This window comes from Hyperoodon ampullatus, assembly GCF_949752795.1.
Source record: "Hyperoodon ampullatus genome assembly, chromosome: 6".
NCBI lineage: Eukaryota > Metazoa > Chordata > Mammalia > Artiodactyla > Ziphiidae > Hyperoodon > Hyperoodon ampullatus.
This window is the reverse complement of record NC_136919.1, coordinates 45982711-46007463: the sequence shown is the minus strand read 5'-3', so window position 1 is coordinate 46007463 and position 24753 is coordinate 45982711. Positions and strand designations below refer to the sequence as shown.

Below are 24753 nucleotides of genomic sequence, written 5' to 3'. Positions count from 1 at the left end.
AACAAACAGGACCTAATGAAACTTAAAAGCTTTTGCATAGCAAAGGAAACCACAAACAAGAAGAAAAGACAACCCTCAGAATGGGAGAAACTATTTGCAAACGAAGCAGCTGGCAGAGAATTAATCTCCAAAATATACAAGCAGCTCATGCAGCTCAATATCCAAAAAACAAACAACCCAATGCAAAAATGGGTGTAAGACCTAAATAGACAGTTCTCCAAAGAAGATATACAGATTGTCAACAAGCACATGAAAGGATGCTCGACATCACTAATTATTAGAGAAATGCAAATCAAAACCACAATGAGGTATCACTACACACCAGTCAGAACGGCCATCATCAAAAAATCTACAAACAATAAATGCTGGAGAGGGTGTGGAGAAAAGGGAACACTCTTGCACTGTGGGTGGGAATGTAAGTTGATACAGCCACTATGGAGGTTTCTTAAAAACCTAAAAATAGAACTACCATATGACCCAGCAATCCCACTACTGGGCATACACCCTGAGAAAACCATAATTCAAAAAGAGTCACGTACCACAATGTTCACTGTAGCACTATTTACAATAGCCAGGACATGGAAGCAACCTAAGTGTCCATCAGCAGATGAATGGATAAAGAAGATGTGGCACATATATACAATGGGATACTACTCAGCCATCAAAAGAAACAAAATTGCGTTATTTGTAGTGAGGTGGATGGACCTAGAGTCTGTCATACAGAGTGAAGTAAGTCAGAAAGAGCTACAACTACTGAGCCCGCATGCCACAGCTACTGAAGCCCGCACTCCTAGAGCCCGTGCTCCGCAACAAGAGAAGCCACCGCAATGAGAAGCCCACGCACCTCAACGAAGAGTAGCCCCTCCTCGCCGCAACTACAGAAAGCCTGTGTGCAGCAACAAAGACCCAACGCAGCCAAAAATAAATAAAATTAAACTTTTTAAAAATAAATTTATTTTATTCTATTTTATTTATTTGGCTGCTGTGGGTCTTCGTTGCTGAACGCGGGCTTTCCCTAGTTGCGGCGAGCGGGGTCTACTCGTCGTTGCGGTGCGTGGGCTTCTCATTGCAGTGGCTTCTCTTGTTGCGGAGCACGGGCTCTAGGAGTGCGGCTTCAGTAGCTGTGGCACCCGGGCTCAGCAGCTGTAGCTCGCAGGCTCTAGAGCGCAGGCTCAGTAGTTGGGGCACATGGGCTTAGTCGCTCCGCGACATGTGGGATCTTCCCGGACCAGGGCTTGAACCCGTGTCCGCTGTATTGGCAGGTGGATTTTTAACCACTGCACCACAACAAAGGGAAGTCCCAAAATTAAACCTTAAAAAAAAGAAAAAAAAGAAAAAAAAGAAAAAAAAAGCAGTTGTTGGTTACCAAGGATTTCCTTTAAAAAACAAAAAGAAGTACAACTAGAGAGAAGCCCGCACGCCACAACGAAAGATCCTGCATGCCTGAACGAAGACCCTGTGCGCTGCAACTAAGACCCAATGCAGCCAAATAAATAAATACATAAATAAACATTAGAAACAAACAAACAAAAGGCATCATATGGTAAAACACTTTACTATGGGTAAAGTCCAACATAGGAGACTTAATAACTTTTTGGTCAGAGCTTCAAGTTTTAAATTATTCATAGAAAGGGCCTTTCTCAGCTCATCTGAAAACAACCAATAGGTTTCCTCAAAATTACATAATCCAAACACTTCATTCATGCGTGTCAGTAAATGAATCAAAAGATTTCAGATCAACCATTCTTTCAGAGTACACTGCCATGGCTTAATGTACTGAGTATATGAACAGCCTGCCTCCTCCCGATCACAAGCATCTCTATCCGCCTTATTCTGTCTTACCTCTACCACGAGCTCTCTTGCCACGGTCTGAAGGCTTGTCCCCTTGATTGCAATCAATTCCATTCTCTTCACCTCTAACTAAGGAAGAAAAGAGCACCCCTTACACATAATCAAACCAACAGCTATTAAAGACAAGGACAGGGCTTCCCTGGTGTCGCAGTGGTTGAGAGTCCGCCTGCCGATGCAGGGGACACGGGTTCGTGCCCCAGTCCGGGAAGATCCCACATGCCGCGGAGTGGCTAGGCCCGTGAACCATGGCCGCTGGGCCTGCGCATCCGGAGCCTGTGCTCTGCAATGGGAGAGGCCACAGCAGTGAGAGGCCCGTGTAATGCAAAAAAAAATAAAAATAAAAATAAAATAAAGACAAGGACAAAAAGACTCCCTCCACCCCTCAACACAAAAAGGCTTTTTAAAAAAAAGGTTAAAATTTAACCAAAGGGTTGGGAAAACAAGAAAAACCAAACCAGCATGGCTCAAAAACTGAATGACAGCACAACTTGCTTAATTCATAGGTGAAAATTCAAGAAGAAATTAAAACGACATACCACTTTTATTTTCTGTTTTGATGTGCCCTCCTGTAAAGTAAGTTTACTTCCAAAAAAAAATACCTTTGTTATGTAACCATACACAACAAAATCTGCTCATTGGTTAAGTTCAAAGCCTGGAAAGGCATAGACTAGCAAACTGCAATACCAAGGAAACACTGAATTCTTGAGGAAATCATTGTTAGAGAAAGGTTTTTCCAGGTTACTGTCCAGAAGATTCCAACACAGTCTTTTCTTCTCCTTATTCCTATATTGGCATTAATGACTCTATATAATACAGAAATTTTATGAACAATATTGGCACAGTTTGCTCCCCTCATCTCTTTTATGGCTTAAGTATGTGAGTTGTCAATGAGGCCTTCCTTGGTCACTCTCTTTAAATTTGTCAAACCCGTACCTACAATTCCCATCTCTCTGCCTTTGTTTTTCCCCAGAGCATAATTTTCTACATAATGCCATTAAAATATTACAATATTAATATGAAATGTTACTTTTCTTTTTTATTGTGACATCTCACTCTGCCTCCCTTAAAAGATGTTTTAGAAGGGCAAAGATTTGTTTTCCTCATTGCTGTATGACTTGAAGACTATCCACTACACTGTAGATACTCAATAAACATCTGTGGTATATATAAACTAGCAAAAGTCTATAAAGGAACATGTTAAATATTTATCATAATTTAGCCACTTTGGTACGTCTGCATAGGAGGTAGTGTTGTTTTGGGTGAATGATGCCAAAACCTGAGTCAAATGGAGAGAACTGAGAAAAAAAACCTTTCCTATTCAACAACTTTCCTCTTAATCTAAACCTTGCATATATCATGAGTATCCATAAGTGGGGAAGAATAAACAGCTTTAGCTATCAGCCAACAAAAAAACCTTCTTTAAAATTAGACGATGTGGGCTTCCCTGGTGGCACAGTGGTTGAGAATCTGCCTGCCAATGAAGGGGACACGGGTTCGAGCCCTGGTTTGGGAAGATCCCACATGCCACGGAGCAACTAGGCCCGTGAGCCACAACTACTGAGTCTGCGCGTCTGGAGCCTGTGCTCCACAACAAGAGAGGCCGCGATAGTGAGAGGCCTGCGCACCGTAATGAAGAGTGGCCCCCGCTTGCTGCAACTAGAGAAAGCCCTCACACAGAAACGAAGACCCAACACAGCCAAAAAATAATAATAATTAATTAATTTTAAAAAAAGAAAGAAAGAAAGAAATCCAGGACACCAGTGGCTAGAGACGGAGCAGGTGCTTTATTAAAAAAAAAAATTAGACGATGCACTTGATTCATAACGTAAGGCGGTCTTAAGACACAACACAGATACCTACAGCCTAGGTCAGTGCTAATATGAAACTGTACCAGTTAGGGTTCTAATAAACTACTCAGTTGTAGCTCATTACTAACTTAACTATACTAACAAATATTGCATTGAGGAAGTGGATTTATGGGCATTCACTGGATCACTCTGTCAGCTTTTTAACATGCATGAAAATTTTCGTAAAACAAAAGGTGAGGAGAAAGGTCTGTACTTACACTCTCTCCCACGATTGCCACCTTTTACTTTCCGGTTGTTGCTTCCACGTCCACGGCTCACTTCTCTCTCACTTCTCTTCTCTCTATTCTCTTTGTTTTCTGAACTTTCTTTTCCAAAATTCTTCTTCTTCCCTCCTACAGTCTCCCATGAAGTCTATCGAAAATAAGAGCATTTATTCAGAGTTATCACTCAAAGTGTGGACAATCATCAAGAGTGTGTGCATTTATCTTTCAGACCTAATTACCCATGCCTTACAGCTTGCATGCCTACCATTTTAATTCTTCTCCATAAACGTACTGTACTCTCTGATGATAATGACAGCAAATCTCTTGTTAGGTTCCTGTTGCTACAGAGAGCACAAAAGATTACAGCAACTAGTTGAATTGACAACATACTGTATGTTGTCCCACCACAGAGCCTTTTCCTATGCTGATAAGCATAAAGTAAATGTTATTTCCCCAAGCTCCCACTCTATGCCATCCCCACCTACCTCAGTAGTAGCCATGGCTACTGCAGACAACAACAAGGTAAGAAACAAGGCAAACACAATGAAAGAAAAGATGGACCACGGAATAATCTTAAACAAACCAGGGTTTCAAAGGACTTCCCCTCTGCCTCTCCATTTTCCCTATAGCCTTCTCACCTCCGAACAGGCAAATGCCTTTTGTGTCTGTATTCAGGCCCTAATTTGCTAGTTTCTGACCTTTTAAGAAAACAACATGCCAGATCTAGCCCCAACTGTGTGATTTCTGGGTTCAAGAGGTAACCAAAGGGCCTCCCTGGTGGCACAGTGGTTAAGAATCTGCCTGCCAATGCAGGAGACACAGGTTCGAGCCCTTGCCTTGGAAGATCCCACATGCTGCGGAGCAACTAAGCCTGTGTGCCACAACTACTGAGACTGCACTCTAGAGTCAGTAAGCCACAACTACTGAGCCTGTGTGCCACAACTACTAAAGTCCATGCTCCTAGAGCCCACGTTCCGCAATGAGAAGCCACCTCAACGAGAAGCCCGTGCACCACAACGAAGAGTAGACCCTGCTCGCTGCTACTAGAGAAAAGTCCGAGCACAGGAACAAAGACCCAATGCAGCCATAAACAAACAAACAAACAAATAAATAAATCTTATTTTTTTAAAAAAAAGAGGTAACCAAAGAGATCTTTATGTAACTTTCAGACTAGAACCACCTCCTTTGGGTTCAGTCAAATGAGGAGAGGAAGTTGAAAGGCTCTATTGAGATAGAATTGGCTGTTCATTTAAAACTTAAAAGATTCACCCAGCCACCAAAGAAAAGGAGTGATGAATCTGTGGGAGCTAAAGGAAAGGCAATGGGAAACAGTATTCAAGCCTATCTCTACCATATAAAAGAAAATATGCCCTCCAATTAATGATTTGGAAATATTTCATTTATTCAGTGATTATTTTTAAAATAAGAAGGCAGTTAAGCCCTTCATTTCATATTAAAAATAAGGGAGAACTATTCTACACTGGATCCATTAGCAATGAGCTGAACACCCCCCATAGTTTATAAAACCCAGCAAATACATGCCCAAGTGTCAGCAAACAAAAACTCTTCAAAATTGTATTTCCTCACTTAACATGATATATTTTCCCAACAAACTCACATATTTGGTAGTTCATCATGTTGGACCAGTGTTATCTTGCATAGAATTTTACCCACAAATATTGCTATACTCAAATAACGAAATATTTTCCCAATTATCATTAATTTTTATAATTACAAAGTTTATTCTGCTTGTTTCCTATTAAATAAAAATATACTCATTTCAGTTTTGAGCTTGTCACAGTAGTTCATTTTAATACAGCCTGTGCCTAAAAAAGCCTACCCCTAAAAATGAGAACTTGATTAAACCTAAACAATGATAAGGAAAGCACTTTTTGATGTGTTCATCTTTATACCCCACTAGGTGAATCATTATTTGTTTTAATCTGCTCTGAATTGGTTTCCTTAATGAAAAAATACAAATGAAATACTGTGTAATTTCCATGTAGAAATCAAAAGATTAGGGCTGACACCTGCCTCTGGTGTGGCTTTAGCTGCATCCTTCGTAAAATAAAAGGGAGGAGCTTTAGTGTGCATGCACATTCCTCAAACTTTACTAAGCTTAAAAAAATTTTTTTTCTTATCTTATATATCCGTCAGACTATCATGAAAATGTGTCTGTAGAACATTCACACATAAGCAAATAGAGATACCAGCAAATCCTGGTTTTCTGTTAGTCTAGAGATATAAGGAGTGGTAAAAGGTAACAACTGAGATGAAGAAACATGAGCTGTGGAGCCAAGAGAAGTTTTTCAGGTGGTGAAAATGTCCACAGGCCCAGAGAATTTTGGCAACTGTGTAAGGCTGGAGTAGATGACCAAGTTCTCTTCCAAGTCTCCAGATTCTACAACTTCATGAAGAAAACATACATAACAAAAACAGTCATTTCAGGTTAGTGTTCTTTCTGGACTTAAAACATATATGGAATGGCACCCATAATCCCCCTCTACCACCACCCCCGAATAAGGTGAAGTTGAAAATGCAATATGGAACTGGAGAGAAGTCTTAACATTGCAAATCAATTAATAATACTTACCGTGTCTGAATTCCCTTCCAGCAATATATTGATAGCTTTGTTGACATCTCCATTACAGTCATGCAGAGCCACTATGCATTCATCCTGATTTTTTCCTGTCACTTCCATAAGCTGTTGGAATTATAAGACAATGATTAGGGAAACACAAGAATGGCACTTGACATTAATTCTAAGATTCTACTATATAAAGACAGAGATTATGCAATCCTTCCACATGAAGATGGCCTTTTCAAGACTCTGAGATTACAATCCAAGATCAGGTTTACCTGTTTTGGGGGCTACTCCATGTCTTTCAACCAATACTGGTAAAGTCAAGCTATAAATCAACCCTCCTCCAAGCTGACGAAGTATCAATTCTTAATCGGCAGCACATACATGCATACCAACATTCTCAGAATACTCAGGATGAGCTATGTGACTGCTCCAACTAATTCAATGGCCTGGGACTCCCAAATTTCTGAGCTACTCAAATAGTAAGTGGAACTATATGTTTCCCAAAGACCAAGCATGAGTATGTGGCCACAATTAGCCAAACATCCAGTCCAACTGTTTGCACTGTCCAACAGTCCAGTTGACTCTGTCAATGTTCCGTACATGGGCTATCACTGCTTGGATTAGAACACTGCACATACAAAATAATTTTTAACACCCTAAAGTCTCAGAAGTAGAATCTGGCAAAGCAATCTACAGATTCAATGAAATCCCTATCAAATTACCAATGGCATTTTTTACAGAACTACAACAAAAAATCTTAAAATTTGTATGGAGATGCAAAAGACCCTGAACAGCCGAAGCAACCTTGAGAAAGAAAAACAGAGATAGAGGAATCAGGCTCCCTGACTTCAGACAATACTACAAAGCTACAGTAATCAAGACAGTATGGTAATGGCACAAAAACAGAAATATAGATCAATGGAACAGGATAGAAAGCCCAGAGATAAACCCATGCACATATGGTCACCTTATCTTTGACAAAGGAGGCAAGCATATACAACGGAGAAAAGGCAGCCTCTTCAATAAGTGGTGCTGGGAAAACTGGACAGCTACATGTAAAAGAATGAAATTAGAACACTTCCTAACATCATACACAAAAATAAACTCAAGGGGCTTCCCTGGTGGCGCAGTGGTTGAGAGTCCGCCTGCCAATGCAGGGGACATAGGTTCGTGCCCCGGTGCGGGAAGATCCCACATGCCGCAGAGCGGCTAGGCCCGTGAGCCATGGTCCCTGAGCCTGCGCTCTGCAACGGGAGAGACCACAACAGTGAGAGGCCCGCGTACTGCAAAAAAAAAAAAAAAAAAAAAAAAAAAAAAAAAAAAAAAACCTCAAAATGGATTAAAGACCTAAATGTAAGACTGGGCACTATAAAACTCTTAGAGGAAAACATAGGCAGAACACTCTTTGACATAAATCACAGCAAGATCTTTTTTGACCCACCTCCTAGAGTAATGGAAATAAAAACAAAAATAAACAATGGGACCTAATGAAACTTAAAAGATTCTGCACAGCAAAGGAAACCATAAACAAGACGAAAAGACAACCCTCGGAATGGGAGAAAATATTTGCAAATGAATCAATGGACAAAGGATTAATCTCCAAAATATATAAACAGCTCATGCAGCTCAATATTAAAAAAACAAACAACCCAATCAAAAAATGGGCAGAAGACCTAAATAGACATTTCTGCAAAGAAGACATACAGATGGTCAAGAGGCACATGAAACGCTGCTCAACATCACTAATCATTAGAGAAATGCAAGTCAAAACTACAATGAGGTATCACCTCACACCAGTTAGAATGGGCATCATCAGAAAATCTACAAACAACAAATGCTGGAGAGGGTGTGGAGAAAAGGGAACCCTCTTGCACTGTTGGTGGGAATGTAAATTGAGACAGCCACTATGGAGAACAGTATGGAGGTTCCTTAAAGAACTAAAAGTAGAATTACCATATGGCCCAGCAATCCCAATACTGGCCATATACCCAGAGAAAACCATAATTCAAAAAGACACATGCACCCCAATGTTCACTGCAGCACTATTTACAAGAGCCAGCTCATGGAAGCAACCTAAATGCTCATCGACAGACAAATGGATAAAGAAGATGTGGTACATATATACAATGGAATATTACTCAGCCATAAAAAGGAATGAAATTGGGTCATTTGCAGAGACATGGATGGACCTAGAGAGTGTCATACAGAGTGAAGTAAGTCAGAAAGAGAGAAACAAATATTGTATATTAACGCATATATGTGGAATCTAGAAAAATGGTACAGATGAACTGGTTTGCAAGGCAGAAATAGTGACACAGATGTAGAGAACAAACATATGGACACCAAAGGGGGAAAGCAGGGCTAATAGTGGTGGGATGAACTGGGAGATGGGGATTGACATATATACACTAATATGTATAAAACAGGTAACTAATAAGAACCTGCTGTATAAATAAATAAATAAGAAAAAAAATAGAATTTGGCAGCTATCACAAAACTCACTCCTGGACATACTATTTTCTCAAGTAGCCTCAACAGGGTACTATGTTTGAAATCAAAGAAACCACATTGGTGCATTCCCTTTAACAAGCGATAATTAAGCTATTTAATATTTTCAACACAAGGAACAATCACAGATTAGGCACAATATAGGTTTCTCAATTATCAGTGAACAAATGTATGATTTAAATATCTGCTGTGTTTTAAGTACCTTTAACTATTTTAGTATGTATCAGCTTCAGTTCAAAACAGTTTGACCCCCAACATCTGAAGCAATTTCTCTGTGGTCACAAAACAATTAGCCTATCGGGAAGCCAGGTCTCTTAGTCTCATAAATACAGCTCTTTACACCACATCATTCCATCTGATTTCCTCCCTGTGTTACCCAGCAAGGTTCTATACATTCTACAGCTTTCCCATGCTTCAGTCTTTGGATGTCTACTAATAAGGTCAGATTTTTATCAACGATCTGTAGTAGGTCAATACCTGTCACATGCAGTTGTTAAGATGCACAGTAGGGACTTCCCTGGTGGCGCAGTGGTTAAAAATCCACCTGCCAATGGAGGGGACACAGGTTCGAGCCCTGGTCCAGGAAGATCCCACATGCCGTGGAGCAACTAAGCACACAAGCCACAACTACTGAGCCTGCATGCCACAACTACTGAAGCCCGCGCACCTAGAGCCTGTGCTCTGCAACAAGAGAAGCCACCACAGTGAGAAGCCCAGGCACCGCAACAAAGGATAGCCCCCACTCGCTGCAACTAGAGAAAGCCCACGCACAACAACCAAGACCCAATGCAGCCAAATAAATAAATAAATAAATATTTTTAAAAAAAGATTTATAATAACTGTCAAAACTCCCCCCGTGATTGGATTAGTAAGAGAGAGAACCATCGTTAAAACTTAAAGCTCTGGGGCTTCCCTGGTGGCGCAGTGGTTGAGAGTCCGCCTGCCGATGCAGGGGACGCGGGTTCGTGCCCCGGTCCAGGAAGATCCCACATGCCGCGGAACGGCTGGGCCCGTGAGCTATGGCCACTAAGCCTGCATGTCCAGAGCCTGTGCTCCACAATGGGAGAGGCCACAACAGTGAGATGCCCGTGTACAACAAAAAAAAAAAAACAAAAAAACTTAAAGCTCTGAACTCCTGTACCAGTGCGCTTTTTGGTGTATCTGCTATGCTACTCAGATAAAAGGTGATATAATATGTAGAAGTATGTCTCAAACAATTCATAAATCTCATTCCAGCGAGTAAGTTCTATGATTTTTAATAAATAATTTTTGTGGCTTTCCAAAAATATCACCATTAAGTCTAATGACAGCAACTATAAGCAAGAACAAAGAGTTTACATACTAAAGGGCTAAAATAAAGAGTTCACCAAGGGACTTTCACTCCAAGGAATTATTGGTAGACCTCTACCAAGGTAAAGGTTATTGCTTGGTTTCTAGAATCTTGAAGGGAAAAGAAGTCTTATCAGGAAAGAAGAATGTGAAATTAAAATAATGTTATATCAGTGAAGTTCTAAGTGAAGACATCACCCTAAAATTTAATTTTGTAACTTTTCCAATCTATGTTTGGGATCACCACAATATGTGAAAAGGCAAATCAGCTCTTCCGTAACACTGAACAAAATTTTCTGAGAACCTGCCATATACTAAATATACTTTCTATGCACAGGTATATACAATGCCATTGTACTTTCACAAATGCTCATTGTTCACATGTAACACTAGTAACTCAGAAAGGTTCTACTGCCAAAAATCCTTCACTCTAGCCACCAATACAGGTATTTTGATTTTGAATCACAAGTTCAAAATCCAATTATTTACAACTAAGCAAGAAGCACAGTTTAAAATAAGAATCTCTAGTGAAATTATCTTTTTAAGCACAGTAAGAATAGATTACAAAAATGACAGTATCCTTTGCCAGAAACATACCTGTTTAACTTTAGCTTCAAACTCTGAATCATTTTTATCAAAGATCACTTGAGCAAGACGCATCTGTTCAGCTGTTGCCTGGAAAAGCACATACAACTGTTCAAGATTGGAGCACCAAAAATACAAGTTAGATGCCAAAATCTGGTATAAACAGATAAAAACTCTCAATCACTGTGGTAACAGAAATACTGATTAACTAAAAAAAAGGACCCTGAATTTAGACCTCCTAAATGTATAGTGTACTCCCAAAAGGTGAATAAGCACCAAATTAAATAGCATAAAGGTCCCATTCCTTTGACCAAAGGACCTAAAGTCCTGTTCATCTTCATTAGCCTTGTGACTCATTTGAATTTTCTTTTTTGAATTTTCTTTCCCCTGGGCAGATGAAGTTACAGCGTAACAGGAAGTGGAAGAACAGGAAGCAGTGGAAACAACCACCAGGATACAGGCTTAGACACAACCTTGCTGTCAAAAAGCAAAAAAGCTCTGCTATCAACTCAAGAAAGGTCAGTTCGGAAGGGAAAAGGCTGTATTTATCTAAATAAAAATTATTTTTAAAGTTACATTTTTATTTTTAACCACAATTTTAAAATGGTTTTAATTTAACAGAATTTTAAAGGAAGCAACTTTCAAACGCTTAGTCAACTATGCAGAAAACCCTTTTCCAGTTGCTTTTTTCACTCAAAATCCTTCTTAAAAAAAATCAAATTACCGAATTTTTGAGGTTTCCTTTTGTAGTATTTCTGACAATTAAAAATTAGAAAGGTATTTATTTGTTTGTTTGTTTATGGCTGCGTTGGGTCTTTGTTGCTGTGCCCGGGATTTTCTCTAGTTGCGGTGAGCAGGGACTACTCTTCGTTGCGGTGTGCGGGCTTCTCATCGTGGTGGCTTCTCTTGTTGCAGAGCACGGGCTCTAGGCGTGCGGGCTTCAGTAGTTGTGGCTCGCGGGCTCTAGAGCACAGGCTCAGTAGTTGTGGCGCACGGGCTTAGCTGCTCCGTGGCATGTGGGATCTTCCCGGACCAGGGCTCGAACCCGTGTCCCCTGCACTGGCATGCAGATTCTTAACCACTGCACCATCAGGGAAGCCCAGAAAGATATTTTTTAAATGAGGAAACTTTTGGGAATTCCCTGGCGGTCCAGTGGTTACGACTCCGTGTTTTCACTGCCGAGGGTGTGGGTTCAGTCCTTGGTCAGGGAACTAAGATCCCCCAAGCCGTGTGGCACAGCCAAAAAAATAATAAAAAGAAAAAGAAAAAAGAAATTTGAAAAAGGTAACTCTTGTGCAATCAGTTAATAGTAACATACCAACCATTGCTAGCTAAAATCTTTACTAACTCCCAACATAAATATTTTTGAAGTTAAATCATTTAAATTACTGAATGGGCTTGGGGGGGAGGGGAGACCCACTAAGTGCTAATAATAAACAACTTTTTAAAAATATATTTATTTATTTATGTATGTACGTATGTATGTATGTATGGCTGCATTGGGTCTTCATTGCTGTGTGCAGGCTTTCTCCAGTTGCGCAGAGCAGGGGCTATTCTTCTTTGCAGTGTACGTGCTTCTCATTGCGGTGGCTTCTCTTGTTGCGGAGCACGAGCTCTAGGCGCGTGGGCTTCAGTAGTTGTGGCTTACGGGTTCTAGAGCACAGGCTCAGTAGTTGTGGCGCACGGGCTTAGTTCCTCTGCAGTATGTGGGATCTTCCTGGACCAGGGCTGAAACCCGTGTCCCCTGCATTGGCAGGCGGATTCTTAACCACTGTGCCACCAGGGAAGTCCCAATAAACAACTTTTCACCTTTGCTTTTAATATAGATTCATAATAATCTCAATGGAGGTGGAGGGGGAGAGGTTGTTAGTGTTTTTTACAATGTAAAAACGCTTCTCACGAGAGCTTTCCAGTCCATGTTGTTGGTTGATTATACAAGCTCCAGCTAGCTTTGGTCTGTTCCCTCCAATCTAATGGCCAATCCTTTCATCCCAACCTATGCCTGCTGTGACCTCAGTTGTAGTGTTACATTACACCCAGAAAGACGTTTGTACAGTGTCTACACACACGGCAAATTTTACCTCAATTCTAACCAGTATATATAAGGGCCTTCTTTACACACACCCTCAAGTGAGAAGTCCCAATGCGGCAGCCAAAAGGACTAAGGTATGAAATAACTGAATGAGGTAAAAAGGAAAACCAAAGGGGAAGGTGAGTTCTGTAAGACGACTTCCACATTATACATTTGAGCTTTGGGTAGTGGCAATCTTTTATGAAAGTAAACCACTGGGATAAAAAAAGAATATATATATATATATATATATATATAAAACGGAATCACTGTACAGCAGTAATTAACACAACATTGTAAATCAACTATACTTCAGTAAAAAATAATTTAAAAATTAAAAAATAATAAACTAAAAAAAAAAAAGCAAGTAAACCAATGTGGCCCTTAGTGCTAAAACCCTGCGTGATTAATTTTTGCCCGTTTTTCCTGATAGCAATCACTTCTACTCTGAATTTCAAATCTAGAAATTGTACCTCATGCACATTCATTGAGCCTTGCTGCAACCCAAGCAATATGAATGTTCATCGCTTCTTACCATTAAATTTCCTTAAATTACAAAATTTTCACAAAGCCCACAAGAAAATAACAGTGACCCATAAGGTAACTATCTAACAACAAAAACTATTTATTTGGTACTTACATATTTTTCTCTTATATCAAAAACAAAATACTAATCACACTACTTTGTAGGAACACATAATCAATTGTAAATACCTATATCATAATGTTTATTGGCTGCATAAAAATCTACTGGATAGGTCTTGCATTTTACATACTCTGAATTCTTCATTACTACCCAAACACTACCGGAAGCCATTATTACACCTAATACATCCAGGATAGTTTTCTTAGAATAAATACAAAGATGTGAAACTACTAGGTCAAAGAAGTATATAGAAAATTGTTAAAAGGAGTTTCATACCATCTGCTCAAAAATGCTCTTCACAAAGGCTGCAGAACTTTATACTCAATTAACAGTGTAAAAGAGCCTGCTTCCTCAAACTCCAGTCTAAAAAAAATGCAAATTTAACCAATTAAAAATAAAAATGATCTCTATTTGGTTTGATTTTTACTTCTTAGATCATTAGAGTAATCTTTTAAAAATACACTTACTGGGACTTCCCTGGTGGCACAGTGGTTAAGAATCCGCCTGCCAATGCAGGGGACATGCGTTCAAGCCCTGCTCCGGGAAGATCCCACATGCCGCGGAACAACTAAGCCCGTGCACCACAACTACTAAGCCTGCACTCTAGAGCCCGCCAAGCCACAACTACTGAGCCCGCATGCCACAGCCACTGAAGCTGGTGCGCCCAGAGCCCGCGCACCACAACAAAGAGTAGCCCCTGCTCGCTGCAACTAGAGAAAGCCTGTGCGCAGCAACGAAGAACCAACACAGCCAAAAATAAATACATAAATTTTTTAAAAATAAAAATAAAAATATGCTTACTAATACGGCAATGATAAAAAGACTGTAAGAGGGAGTAGTAGAGCTGAAAACATCTTCATTTTGCAACCACCACAGTAAAGCCTAATTCAAACAAGAATCATCAATGAATGCTGATTCTAAAGGGGAAAGCTTGATGAGGAAGAGGTTATTTACACATGGTCTCAAAGTGTCTCCACAAAGATTATTTTTTAGTTGCTGGCAGAAACCTAGTAAACAATAAATTAGGGGAAATGGGCAAAACCTGGACTCAGTGATCAAAATTAACATCCTCAGGGAGGGGCAGAGAGACATCATGCGACTCTACATATGGTACTCAGAAATACTCAATGTCAGTTAAACAGCATTCCTAAGATCTATAACCTGAATCTAATCAGGAGGAAACATCAAAACACAAATTCAAATTGAACATTTTTTACAGTAACTGGCCTTCAAAATTGCTATTATTTCCGAAGACCAAGAAAGGTTAAGAACTGTTCCAGATTAATGAAGACTAAAAAAGCATGTCAAGCAAAGGGGATATGATGATGCTATACTGGAAGAAGGAAACGTGCTATAAAGGACATCACTGGAGTAACTGACATTACTGGAATAAATGAAAGTCCCACACTGACAAAACTGGAATATTAACTGTAGAGAAAGAACACTGTAACAATGATACACTTATGAAATTTGATAGTGGAATTATGTTTGTAAAAAGAAACATCTTTGTTCTAACTTTATAGCAAACCTAAAATCCCGTGGACAACAACAACACAGAATAAAACTAGGTGACAAGGTATCCCTTACAAACCTCAAAATACAAACAGGAAAAGAAAAAACAACAGATACAAGATCTGCATGGTAATAATTGTGGCAGAGGCCAGCACTGGGGTGTCTGACTGGTCTAAGAACAGGAAAACCCCAAGTAGCCAAGAGGCATTTACTGGAAAGTAAGGTGGGACAATTTGAGCACAGCACCTGGCACTGTAGGGTTTTGACAACTCCAACAGCAAACTATGTGCTAGGATTGCAGAAAGGTTTAAATAGGCTGGGTTAGTCATCATCATAAACTACTGAAACTAACCAGCTAAGGTTCCCATCAAGAGAAAATACTGGGAGTAAAATCAAAACTGGGCCACATATATAGAAAAATCTAAAACAGTCCACACTGGGGGAGGAGAACAAAGACAGAAAATCTCAGAAAGCAAGCCAACATAATTACACAGAAAAAGAGGAAACACTATGAAATTAGAAAAGCCACTCTGAACCATGTTGCCATGTGAAAGTCCAAGAAGACTCATTTCACATAAAAATGAGCAATAGAAAATTAAAGGTCAAATCCCATACAAAGTTACTATAAGAGAAAAAGAATATTAGCAGGATAATACCCCCCATAACCAATGACAGTACACCAAAAAAGGTGCCATGGGAAAAAAGCAAAACTGCTATCTTCTGTTTCAAAATGCACTAAAAGACTGAGCATGAAGAAAATAAAGACATAAAAGAATAACATTTTATGTCTAAGTTTTTCTAATTCAGAAATGAAAATGAAGACTAAAATAGAAGGAACACAAAAATAAACTTAACAGTTAATGCTACAAGAGAAATAAAAGGTGAAAGAGGAAAAATACTTTAAGTAAAAAAGAAATTTAAAAAAGGAAAAAGAAAAGATAAAAGAATGGTAGAAAGAAAGTGTCAAATGTTGAATGTAGGCAAAAGACAACTCAACCTGAATCTGTGGAGAATACAAGTCTCTGAAGAAGACAAGGACAGAAAGGGAACAGTACAAATGTTTAAAGCTAAAGTTCAAGAAAAATGTCTGGAAAGCAAATAGAATACTATTCAAATTTGTGAAAGAAAACAAACCATACTTAAGAACATCAACCCATAACAACCCATACTGAGAAATTTTCTAGTAAAATATCTGGACTCTAAAAATATCCATCGTGCATGTAGGCAGAAATGACAAAAGACTTACAAGGGAAAGAAATCAGCGTGTCATTAAACTTGTCAAAAGCAGTGCTTTATGCAAAAAGAAAATTAAGTAACATTTTAAGATACTCAAGGAAAGAAAATATGAGCCTAGCATTTATAGAGAGCAAAACTGACTTTATGCTCAAATAGAAAGGGCATAAATTGTTACCAGCACGGAAGAAAACAGGGACTGTTATTGTCATGAGCCTTTCCTGAGGAATCAATAACAGCATTGGCTTCAAAGAACCAAAATGACTAGAGATACTGACCTAAGTATTAATGGTGACTATTAAGCATATACTTATTGAAGTAAAACTAAATGAAGTAAAACTAAAACTAAATGATGTCTCAAATGGAGAAAGTATAGTAGGGGCACATGAATAGGGTATGTAGATACAGTATAATATTTAAAGGGGGGTAGAGGGGGAATCTTACAAGTTTCAGATGGAGCTTATCGGCTGATTCAGGTGCCATGGGTACCAAAGGCTGTACCCTGGAGCGGTGGGTGCACCAATCTGTCCTTCAGGCTGGCATTAGCAGCCACATCATTTTTTCACTTGAGGGCCACCTCTATCAAATAAAATATGCTTTGAAGGCTATTAATGGAGGCGGTCTTGTATTAAGGCTGTCACAGTGAAAAACCAAATAGTAACCATCATAAAAGAAAGCAGATAACAAGTTACTGACTTCCAGCAGAGTGACTAACATATTCTAGATAACCAAAAACGCTGGCTGTGTCATGACATAATGGAATGACAGCTGACAATGGTTCCCAGTCACATTATGAGACAGCAAACAGCAAAAACAAGGATGGCTATGAGATCCCTGTTTGTGTCAAAGAATTGTAGACACTTACTTCCCAGGTCCATACACAGAGTGCCTCTTGGTTGATGAATAATTTTCACCAATACTAATAAAGACCAAGGCCCTCAGATGTGCAAGTGTGATCATCCTGCAAGTTACTACTATCAGTTTAAAAGCTACCACAAAAGGAGCTGAAGCAAATAAACGAAACAGTTTCCTTAAAATTTCAAGTCAGCAGAAACTATTCAGTTAGACATTTGTTCTATCAACTGACTTCAAGATAAAGTTTAAAGTTTAAAATCCTAAATTCAGAAAATTTTTACAGAATCGGAGACTGATACACACGTTGTTGCTCCAGCAAAGGATGTAAACATTTATATCAGGACTCCCCTGGTGGCGCAGTGGTTAAGAATCCGCCTGCCAATGCAGGGGACATGGGTTCGAGCCCTGGTCCGGGAAGATCCCACATGCCGCGGAGTAACTAAACCCATGCGCCACAACTACTGAGCCTGTGCTCTAGCGCCCGCGAGCCACAACTACTGAAGCCCGCGTGCCTAGAGCCCATGCTCCGCAACAAGAGAAGCCGCCGCAATGAGAAGCCTGTGCACCGCAACAAAGAGTAGCCCCCACTCGCCCCAACTAGAGAAAGCCCACATGCAGCAATGAAGACCCAATGCAGCCAAAAAACTTAAATTAAAAAAATATGTATATATATATAATTATACCATCCCCTGTTTCTGAAGAAACTAGTATTCTCAGTGTAGAAGTGATCAAAAGTGATCAGAAGTGTAATATAAAAGAAGTGAAAATCCTGTAGTCCTGAATTTGAACTATCAGCATTACTAACTCATGAGGCATTTTACTTTGAACTCTGTCCACTGGAGTGAACTATAAACAATGACAAACCCAGTAACAATAAACATCAGTTACCAGATTGAGGTCTCTAAGTGCCACTTCCTACTAAAAGATGCCAGGATTCCTTAGAGCAATGTCTGATCTAGGTACACAGCAGGAATTATACAAGATAAGTCTGGAATAACTCATCATACCAGTTTATGAAGAAACCATCAAAGATTACTAGAAAGTCAAAAAGACCTCAGGGGCCAATTTGAAGAGACCTGGCCAAAGACAGGATAATTTCAACGTCAAAAAGGGTAATAACTAGAAATAACTGAAACCCTTCAAATGTTTAAATTCATAGGTTCATAATAATATATATAATACTAATTATTCACCTTTGGAGGATGATAGGTAACCAAGTAATTACTTTAAAAACCTATAAATATACTCTTCAAATGTGCAATGGTCATGAAAAACAAGGAAAGACTGAAAAACTGTTGCAGATCAGAAGAGTCTAAGGAGACATGAAAACAAATCCTGGAACAGAAAAGAGAACTTGGGACTTCCTTGGTGGTCCAGTGGTTAAGAATCTGCCTTCCAATGCACAAGACGCAGGTTCGATCTCTGGTCAGGGAACTAAGATCCCACATGCCGTGGGGCAACTAAGCTCATGCACTGCAACAGAAAGATCCCACATGCCACAAGTAAGATCCCGCGTGCCACAACTAAGACCTGACTCAGCCAAATAAATTAATAAATATTTAAAACAAGAAAGAAGAGAGACCTTAGTGGAAAAACTAGGGAAACCCAAATGAAGACTGTATTAATTTAATAATATTGTGCCAATGTTATTATCTTACTCTTGACAAATAATTATATAAGACAGAAGTTAGTAAACTATAGCCTAAGATCTGATTTTTGTATGGTGTGCCAGCTAAGAAAGGTTTTAAAATTTTTTAAATGTTGTAGGGACTTCCCTGGTGGTCCAGTGGTAAAGAATCTGCCTTCCAATGCAAGGGACACGGGTTCGATCCCTGGTCGGGGAACTAAGATCCCACATGCCATAGGGCAACTAAGCCCGTACGCCACAACTACTGAGCTCAGGCGCCTCAACTAGAGAGCCTGCATGTCGCAAACTACAGAGCCCACGCACTCTGGAGCCTACGCACCTCAACTAGAGAAAACCCACAAGCCACAACTAGAGAGAAGCCCGCACGCCACACTGAAGAACCTGCGTGCTGCAACAAAATATCCCTCATGCCCCGTGTGCTGCAACTAAGACCGAACACAGCCAAACATAAATAAATTTTTAAAAAAATGTTGTAATACAACAAAAACAAAGAAGGAACATGCAACAGAGATTGTGTGTGGCCCGCAGAGCATAAAATACTTGCCATCTGACCCTTTCTGGGGAAAGTTTGCCAACATTTGATATAAAATGTTAGCATTAAGGGAAGATTGGTAAATGTTGTAGAGACCTCTGTATCATTTTCCAACTTTTCGGCAAATCTTCCAAAACACTAATTCCAAAACAGTTTTTTAAAGAAAGAAATAATAGAAACTACAGTAGAAATAAATGAAATAAAGAAGAGAAAAATCAACAAAATTGACAAACCTTTTAGCTAGAACAACCAAGAAAAGAGAGAGAAGCCTCAAGTTATTAAAATTAGGAATGAAATAGGGAACATCACTACAAACTTTAGAGGAATAAAAAGGATTATAAGAAAATAACCATGAACAAGTGTATGCCATCAAGCTGGACAACTGAGACAAAAATCAACAATTTTGTCTAAAAAGGCAAATTCCTAAAAAGACACAAACTACTGAAACTGACTCAAGAAGAACTGAAAATCTGTTAACAAGTGATTGAATTTGTCATCAAAGAAGTTCCCAGAAAGAAAAACCCAGGCCCAGATAGCTTCACTGGTAAATTCTACCAAACAATGAAAGAACATCAATCACCAATTTTTCACAAACTTTCCCAAAAAAATAGAGAAGGGAACATTTTCTAACTCATTCTATGTGGCCAGTATTACCCTGATACCAAAAGCAAAGACATCACAAGAAAAGACAACTAGAGAAAAATATCCCCCCACAAAATCCTAGCAAACCTTACCATACCAGCAACTTACCAATATGTACCATGACCAAGTTAAGTTTATCCTAATTACGCAAGGTTGTTTAACATCTTAACGTAATATACCATATTAAGAGAATAACAGACAAAACCCACAGTTATTTCAATAGACACAGAAAAAGAATTTGATAAGATCCAATACCCTTTTAGGATAAACAAACAAAAAAACCCCCAACAAATCAGAAATAGAAGGGAACTTCCTCAACCTAATAAAGTCAACTTAAAAAACCTACAATTTAACATTCTACTTAATGGTGAAAGACAACTGAAAGCTTTCCTCCTAAGATCAAGAACAAAATAAGGATGTCTGTTCCAGCCATTTGTACTGAAGAGTCTGATCAATGCAATTAGACAGGGAAAGTTTTTAGGCAATTAAGCAAGGAAAGTAGAATATATGCATGAACTAATTCTTACAGCTTTAAAATATTAGTACACACAGACACACACTCTGTCTCTCAGAAAAATGCCAAAACTTGAGAAAAACACATTAAAAGTATTATACAGGATAGGGCCAACAGCAATTTGGTAAATAACCATCATGAAACTATTCATCCATGAAGCATTATCTTTCTATAAAATCAAAAAGTTCCTATTATAAAAATTATTAAATCATAAAGTAGAGCTTCTGTTTTATCGCTAGAAAGATCTTAAGAGGTAGTAACATAGTTCAACTCCATACTGTGCCCCTAAGTAATTTACTCACGCTTTATGCTGGGTGTTACTGGCACAAACCTCCTAACTACCAGAGGTGTGTAGTATCCAGTATATCAATCATGCTGCCTCCCAACAAGGGAAGAAGCTATTTGAACAGTCTAAGAATGCAGTCTTGACAGTCTAGGCTAGTGTGGCCACAAGAAGGAAGGAATGTAAAAGGAGATGTTTCTTCTGTCACTTTACATTTGAAGACTGAGAAAAGTGACTACAACATGTACAAGAACTGGGAGAACCCAGTCTGCATTAGTCATAGGAAACCTTCGAGAATCAAATGAAAAGAGGCACAGAGAAAGATGGAAATGAGAGTTCCGGGCAAGGTGGAAAGCAGTCAACGGTACATTAAGAAAATCACCAGAACTCTAAAGCAGGTGTCTGTACCAAGAAAATAAAATAAGGGACTTCCCCAGTGGTCCAGTAGGTAAGACTCTGCACTCCCCATGTAGGGGGCCTGAGTTCGATCCCTGGTCAGGGAACTAGATCCCACATGCTGCAACTAAGAGTTCGCATGCCGCAACTAGAGCCGGCATGCCATAACTAAAGATCACGCATGCTACAACTCAGACCCAGCACAGCCAAAATTAATAAACAAATAATTAATAAATATAAAATAAAAATTATGTTTTTGAAAAATAAAATGAGCAGAACTTTCTGGGATGAGGGTGATGTTCTGTATCTTGATAGGAGACTGGGCTACAGAAGTATATGCATCCTACAAAAAATGATCTGATACACTTAAAATGTCTGTATGTAAATTTCACATATAAAAGAAAGAGAAACCTAGATAAATATTAAACTCTAGCTAATGATATATAAGCTAAAGTGTTCATGGGTAAAGTATATTGATGTCTTCACTTTGAAATGCATCAAAAAAAAATAAGATAGCATGATGGATAGCTAGTCAGATGTGGTAAAACAAATACAGCAAAAAAGGTAACTGTGAGTGTATGGATGTTTGCTGTACAACTCTTTCAGCTTCTTGTTATATCTGAACATTTTCATAATAAAATGTTAGGGGGGAAAAATTTCAGATCAGATAAAGAGGTCTGGAAGAAGGTCAAAAAGAAAGGGCAAGGGACTTCCCTGGTGGCGCAGTGCTTAAGAATCCGCCTGCCAATGCAGAGGACACAAGTTCGATCCCTGGTCCAGGAAGATCCCACATGCCGTGGAGCAGCTAAGCCCATGCACCACAACTACTGAGCCTGCGCTCTAGAGCCCGCGAGCCACAACTACTGAGCCCATGTGCCACAACTACTGAAGCCCACGCACGTAGAGCCTGTGCTCCACAACAAGAGAAGCCACAGCAATAAGAAGCCCGCACACAGCAACGAAGAGTAGCCCCCACTTGCTGCAACTAAAGACCACATGCAGCAATGAAGACCCCACGAAGAATGAAGGAAGGGAGGGAGGGAGGGAGGAAGGAAGGGAGGGAGGGAGAGAGGAAGGGAGAGAGGGAGGGAGGGAGGGAGGGAGGGAGGAAGGAAGGGAGGGAGAAGCAAAGGAAAAGAAGGGGAAAACACAGATGTTAAACAGGAGCTAAAATAAAAAATATAAACAAAGACAGAGAAAGACAAGTATTATATGATATCACTTATATATGGAATCTAAAAAATAATACCAGACTTCCCTGGTGGTCCAGCTGTTAAGACTCCACACTTCCACTGCAGGAGGTGTGGGTTCAATCCCTGATCAGGGAAGTTCCGCACGCCACGCAGTGCAGCAATCAATCAATAAATCAGTCAATCAACCAGTAAAATAAAAAATAATAGCAATGAATCGATATACAAAACAGAAACAGACTCACAGACATAGAAAACAAACTTATAGTTACCAAAGGGGAAAGAAAGCAGAGGAGGGATAAATTAGAGGAGTATGGGATTAACAGATACAAACTACTCTACAGAAAATAGTTAAGCAACAAGGATTTACTGCAAGAAAAAGGGAACTGTATTTGATATAATAACCTATAATGGACAATAATCTGAAAAAATATATATATATATAAAACTGAATCACTCTGCTGTACACATGAAACTAACTATGTGTAAATCAACTGTACTTCAATTAAAAAAAATACACACACACACACATATATAATAAATGGGAAAAAATCCAAGAAAGTGAACTGCAAACCAGTTGTAGAAATTCACTCACTCACTGTATGATGTTTATTAGCAGAATGTGCCTGGTTCAAGACTTCTCACACAGAAAATATGGCATATAGAAATTTCAGAGTGTAAGATATACCAAAGCCAGGGACTCTGGCTGTAATATCTTTCTGAAAAGGGATGTAGTTTCAATTAAAAGTAATAGGGCAGGGCTTCCCTGGTGGCGCAGTGGTTGAGAGTCTGCCTGCCGATGCAGGGGACACGGGTTTGTGCCCCGGTCTGGGAAGATCCACATGCCACGGAGTGGCTGGGCCCATGAGCCATGGCCGCTGAGCCTGCGCATCCGGAGCCTGTGCTCCGCAACGGGAGAGGCCACAACAGTGAGAGGCCCGCGTACCGCAAAAAGCAAAAACAAAAACAAAAAAGGAATTTCACAGGGTATAAGATACACCAAAGCCAGGGACTCTGGCTGTAATATCTTTCTGGAAAGGGATGTAGGATCAATTAAAAGTAATAGGTCAGGGCTTCCCTGGTGGCGCAGTGGTTGAGAGTCCGCCTGCCGATGCAGGGGACACGGGTTCGTGCCCCGGTCCAGGAAGATCCCACATGCTGCGGAGCAGCTAGGCCCGTGAGCCATGGCCGCTGAGCCTGTGCATCCGGAGCCTGTGCTCCGCAACGGGAGAGGCCACAACAGTGAGAGGCCCGCGTACCGCAAAAAAAAAAAAAAAAAAAAAAAAAAAAAAGTAATAGGGCAAAGGGGAAGATAACTACAATAATAGCTCTAAAGGCAGCAATATTTAAACTTAAAAACTGCCAGAGAATTGCCTGTGCTTCCTAAATGTATACAAGTTACAGAAACAAAGAAAGCGCGCCAGTTCTATTATCTTATAAAATATTAATAAGAAAAACACTCAAGTTGACAGACTTCCAGTAAAGATTATAAGCAGAATAGTTATTACCAACAGCATTTTGCTGTAGACAACAGTCTAGGGCTTCTACATATTTATTTTCATTTTATTTTATTTTTTTAACATCTTTATTGGAGTATAATTGCTTTACAATGGTGTGTTAGTTTCTGCTTTATAACAAAGTGAATCAGCTATACATAAACATACATCCCCATATCTCCTCCCTCTTGTGTCTCCCTCCCACCCTCCCTATCCCACCCCTCTAGCTGGTCACAAAGCACCGAGTTGATCTCCCTGTGCTATGCGGCTGCTTCTGTTGCGCCCACTATTTCTAACCGTGAAGTCACTATTCATTACCATATGTAAGGTAAATACCAATTACTAATTTATTCAGACTTAGCTTTTTCAGCTTAAATACTGTGATTCTTTGCATTTCTCTTCAGTGATATCATCTGTTTTATTCCTAAGAGATTACAGACCATCTAGACATAACTTCTGAAAGCACAGCTGATGCACTTGACAGTGGTTTAACAAGTACAGTACTGCAATACTAGCATAGCACAGTGATGAAATATAAAACGTTTTAAATCAGAACTTTAAATATTTTTTTCCTTTGCTGACTGACCTAGTCCAGAGAAAATTACTTTAAATATTGGAAAAACAGGGCTTCCCTGGCAGCGCAGTGGTTGAGAGTCCACCTGCTGATGCAGAGAACAAGGGTTCGTGCCCCGGTCCGGGAAGATCCCACATGCCGCAGAGCGGCTGGGTCTGTGAGCCATGGCCGCTGAGCCTGCACGTCCCGAGCCTGTGCTCCGCAACGGGAGAGGCCACAACAGTGAGAGG

The 24753-nt window shown here is 39.7% G+C and overlaps 1 protein-coding gene across 1 annotated transcript in view; it reads right to left on the bottom strand.

The window, feature by feature from the left end:
- The window catches only part of UBAP2 (ubiquitin associated protein 2), a gene marked incomplete at its 3' end in the record, with an annotated part of 128801 nt that overhangs the window by 59804 nt on the left and 44244 nt on the right, over positions 1-24753 (bottom strand). Inside the window, exons 3-6 of the mRNA XM_079707116.1 lie at positions 10944-11039; positions 6516-6626; positions 3917-4070; positions 1843-1920 (exon numbers count right to left, since the gene is read on the bottom strand). Coding sequence (XP_079563242.1) covers positions 1843-1920; positions 3917-4070; positions 6516-6626; positions 10944-11039 — 439 coding nt within the window. The remainder of the gene's footprint in view (positions 1-1842; positions 1921-3916; positions 4071-6515; positions 6627-10943; positions 11040-24753) is intronic.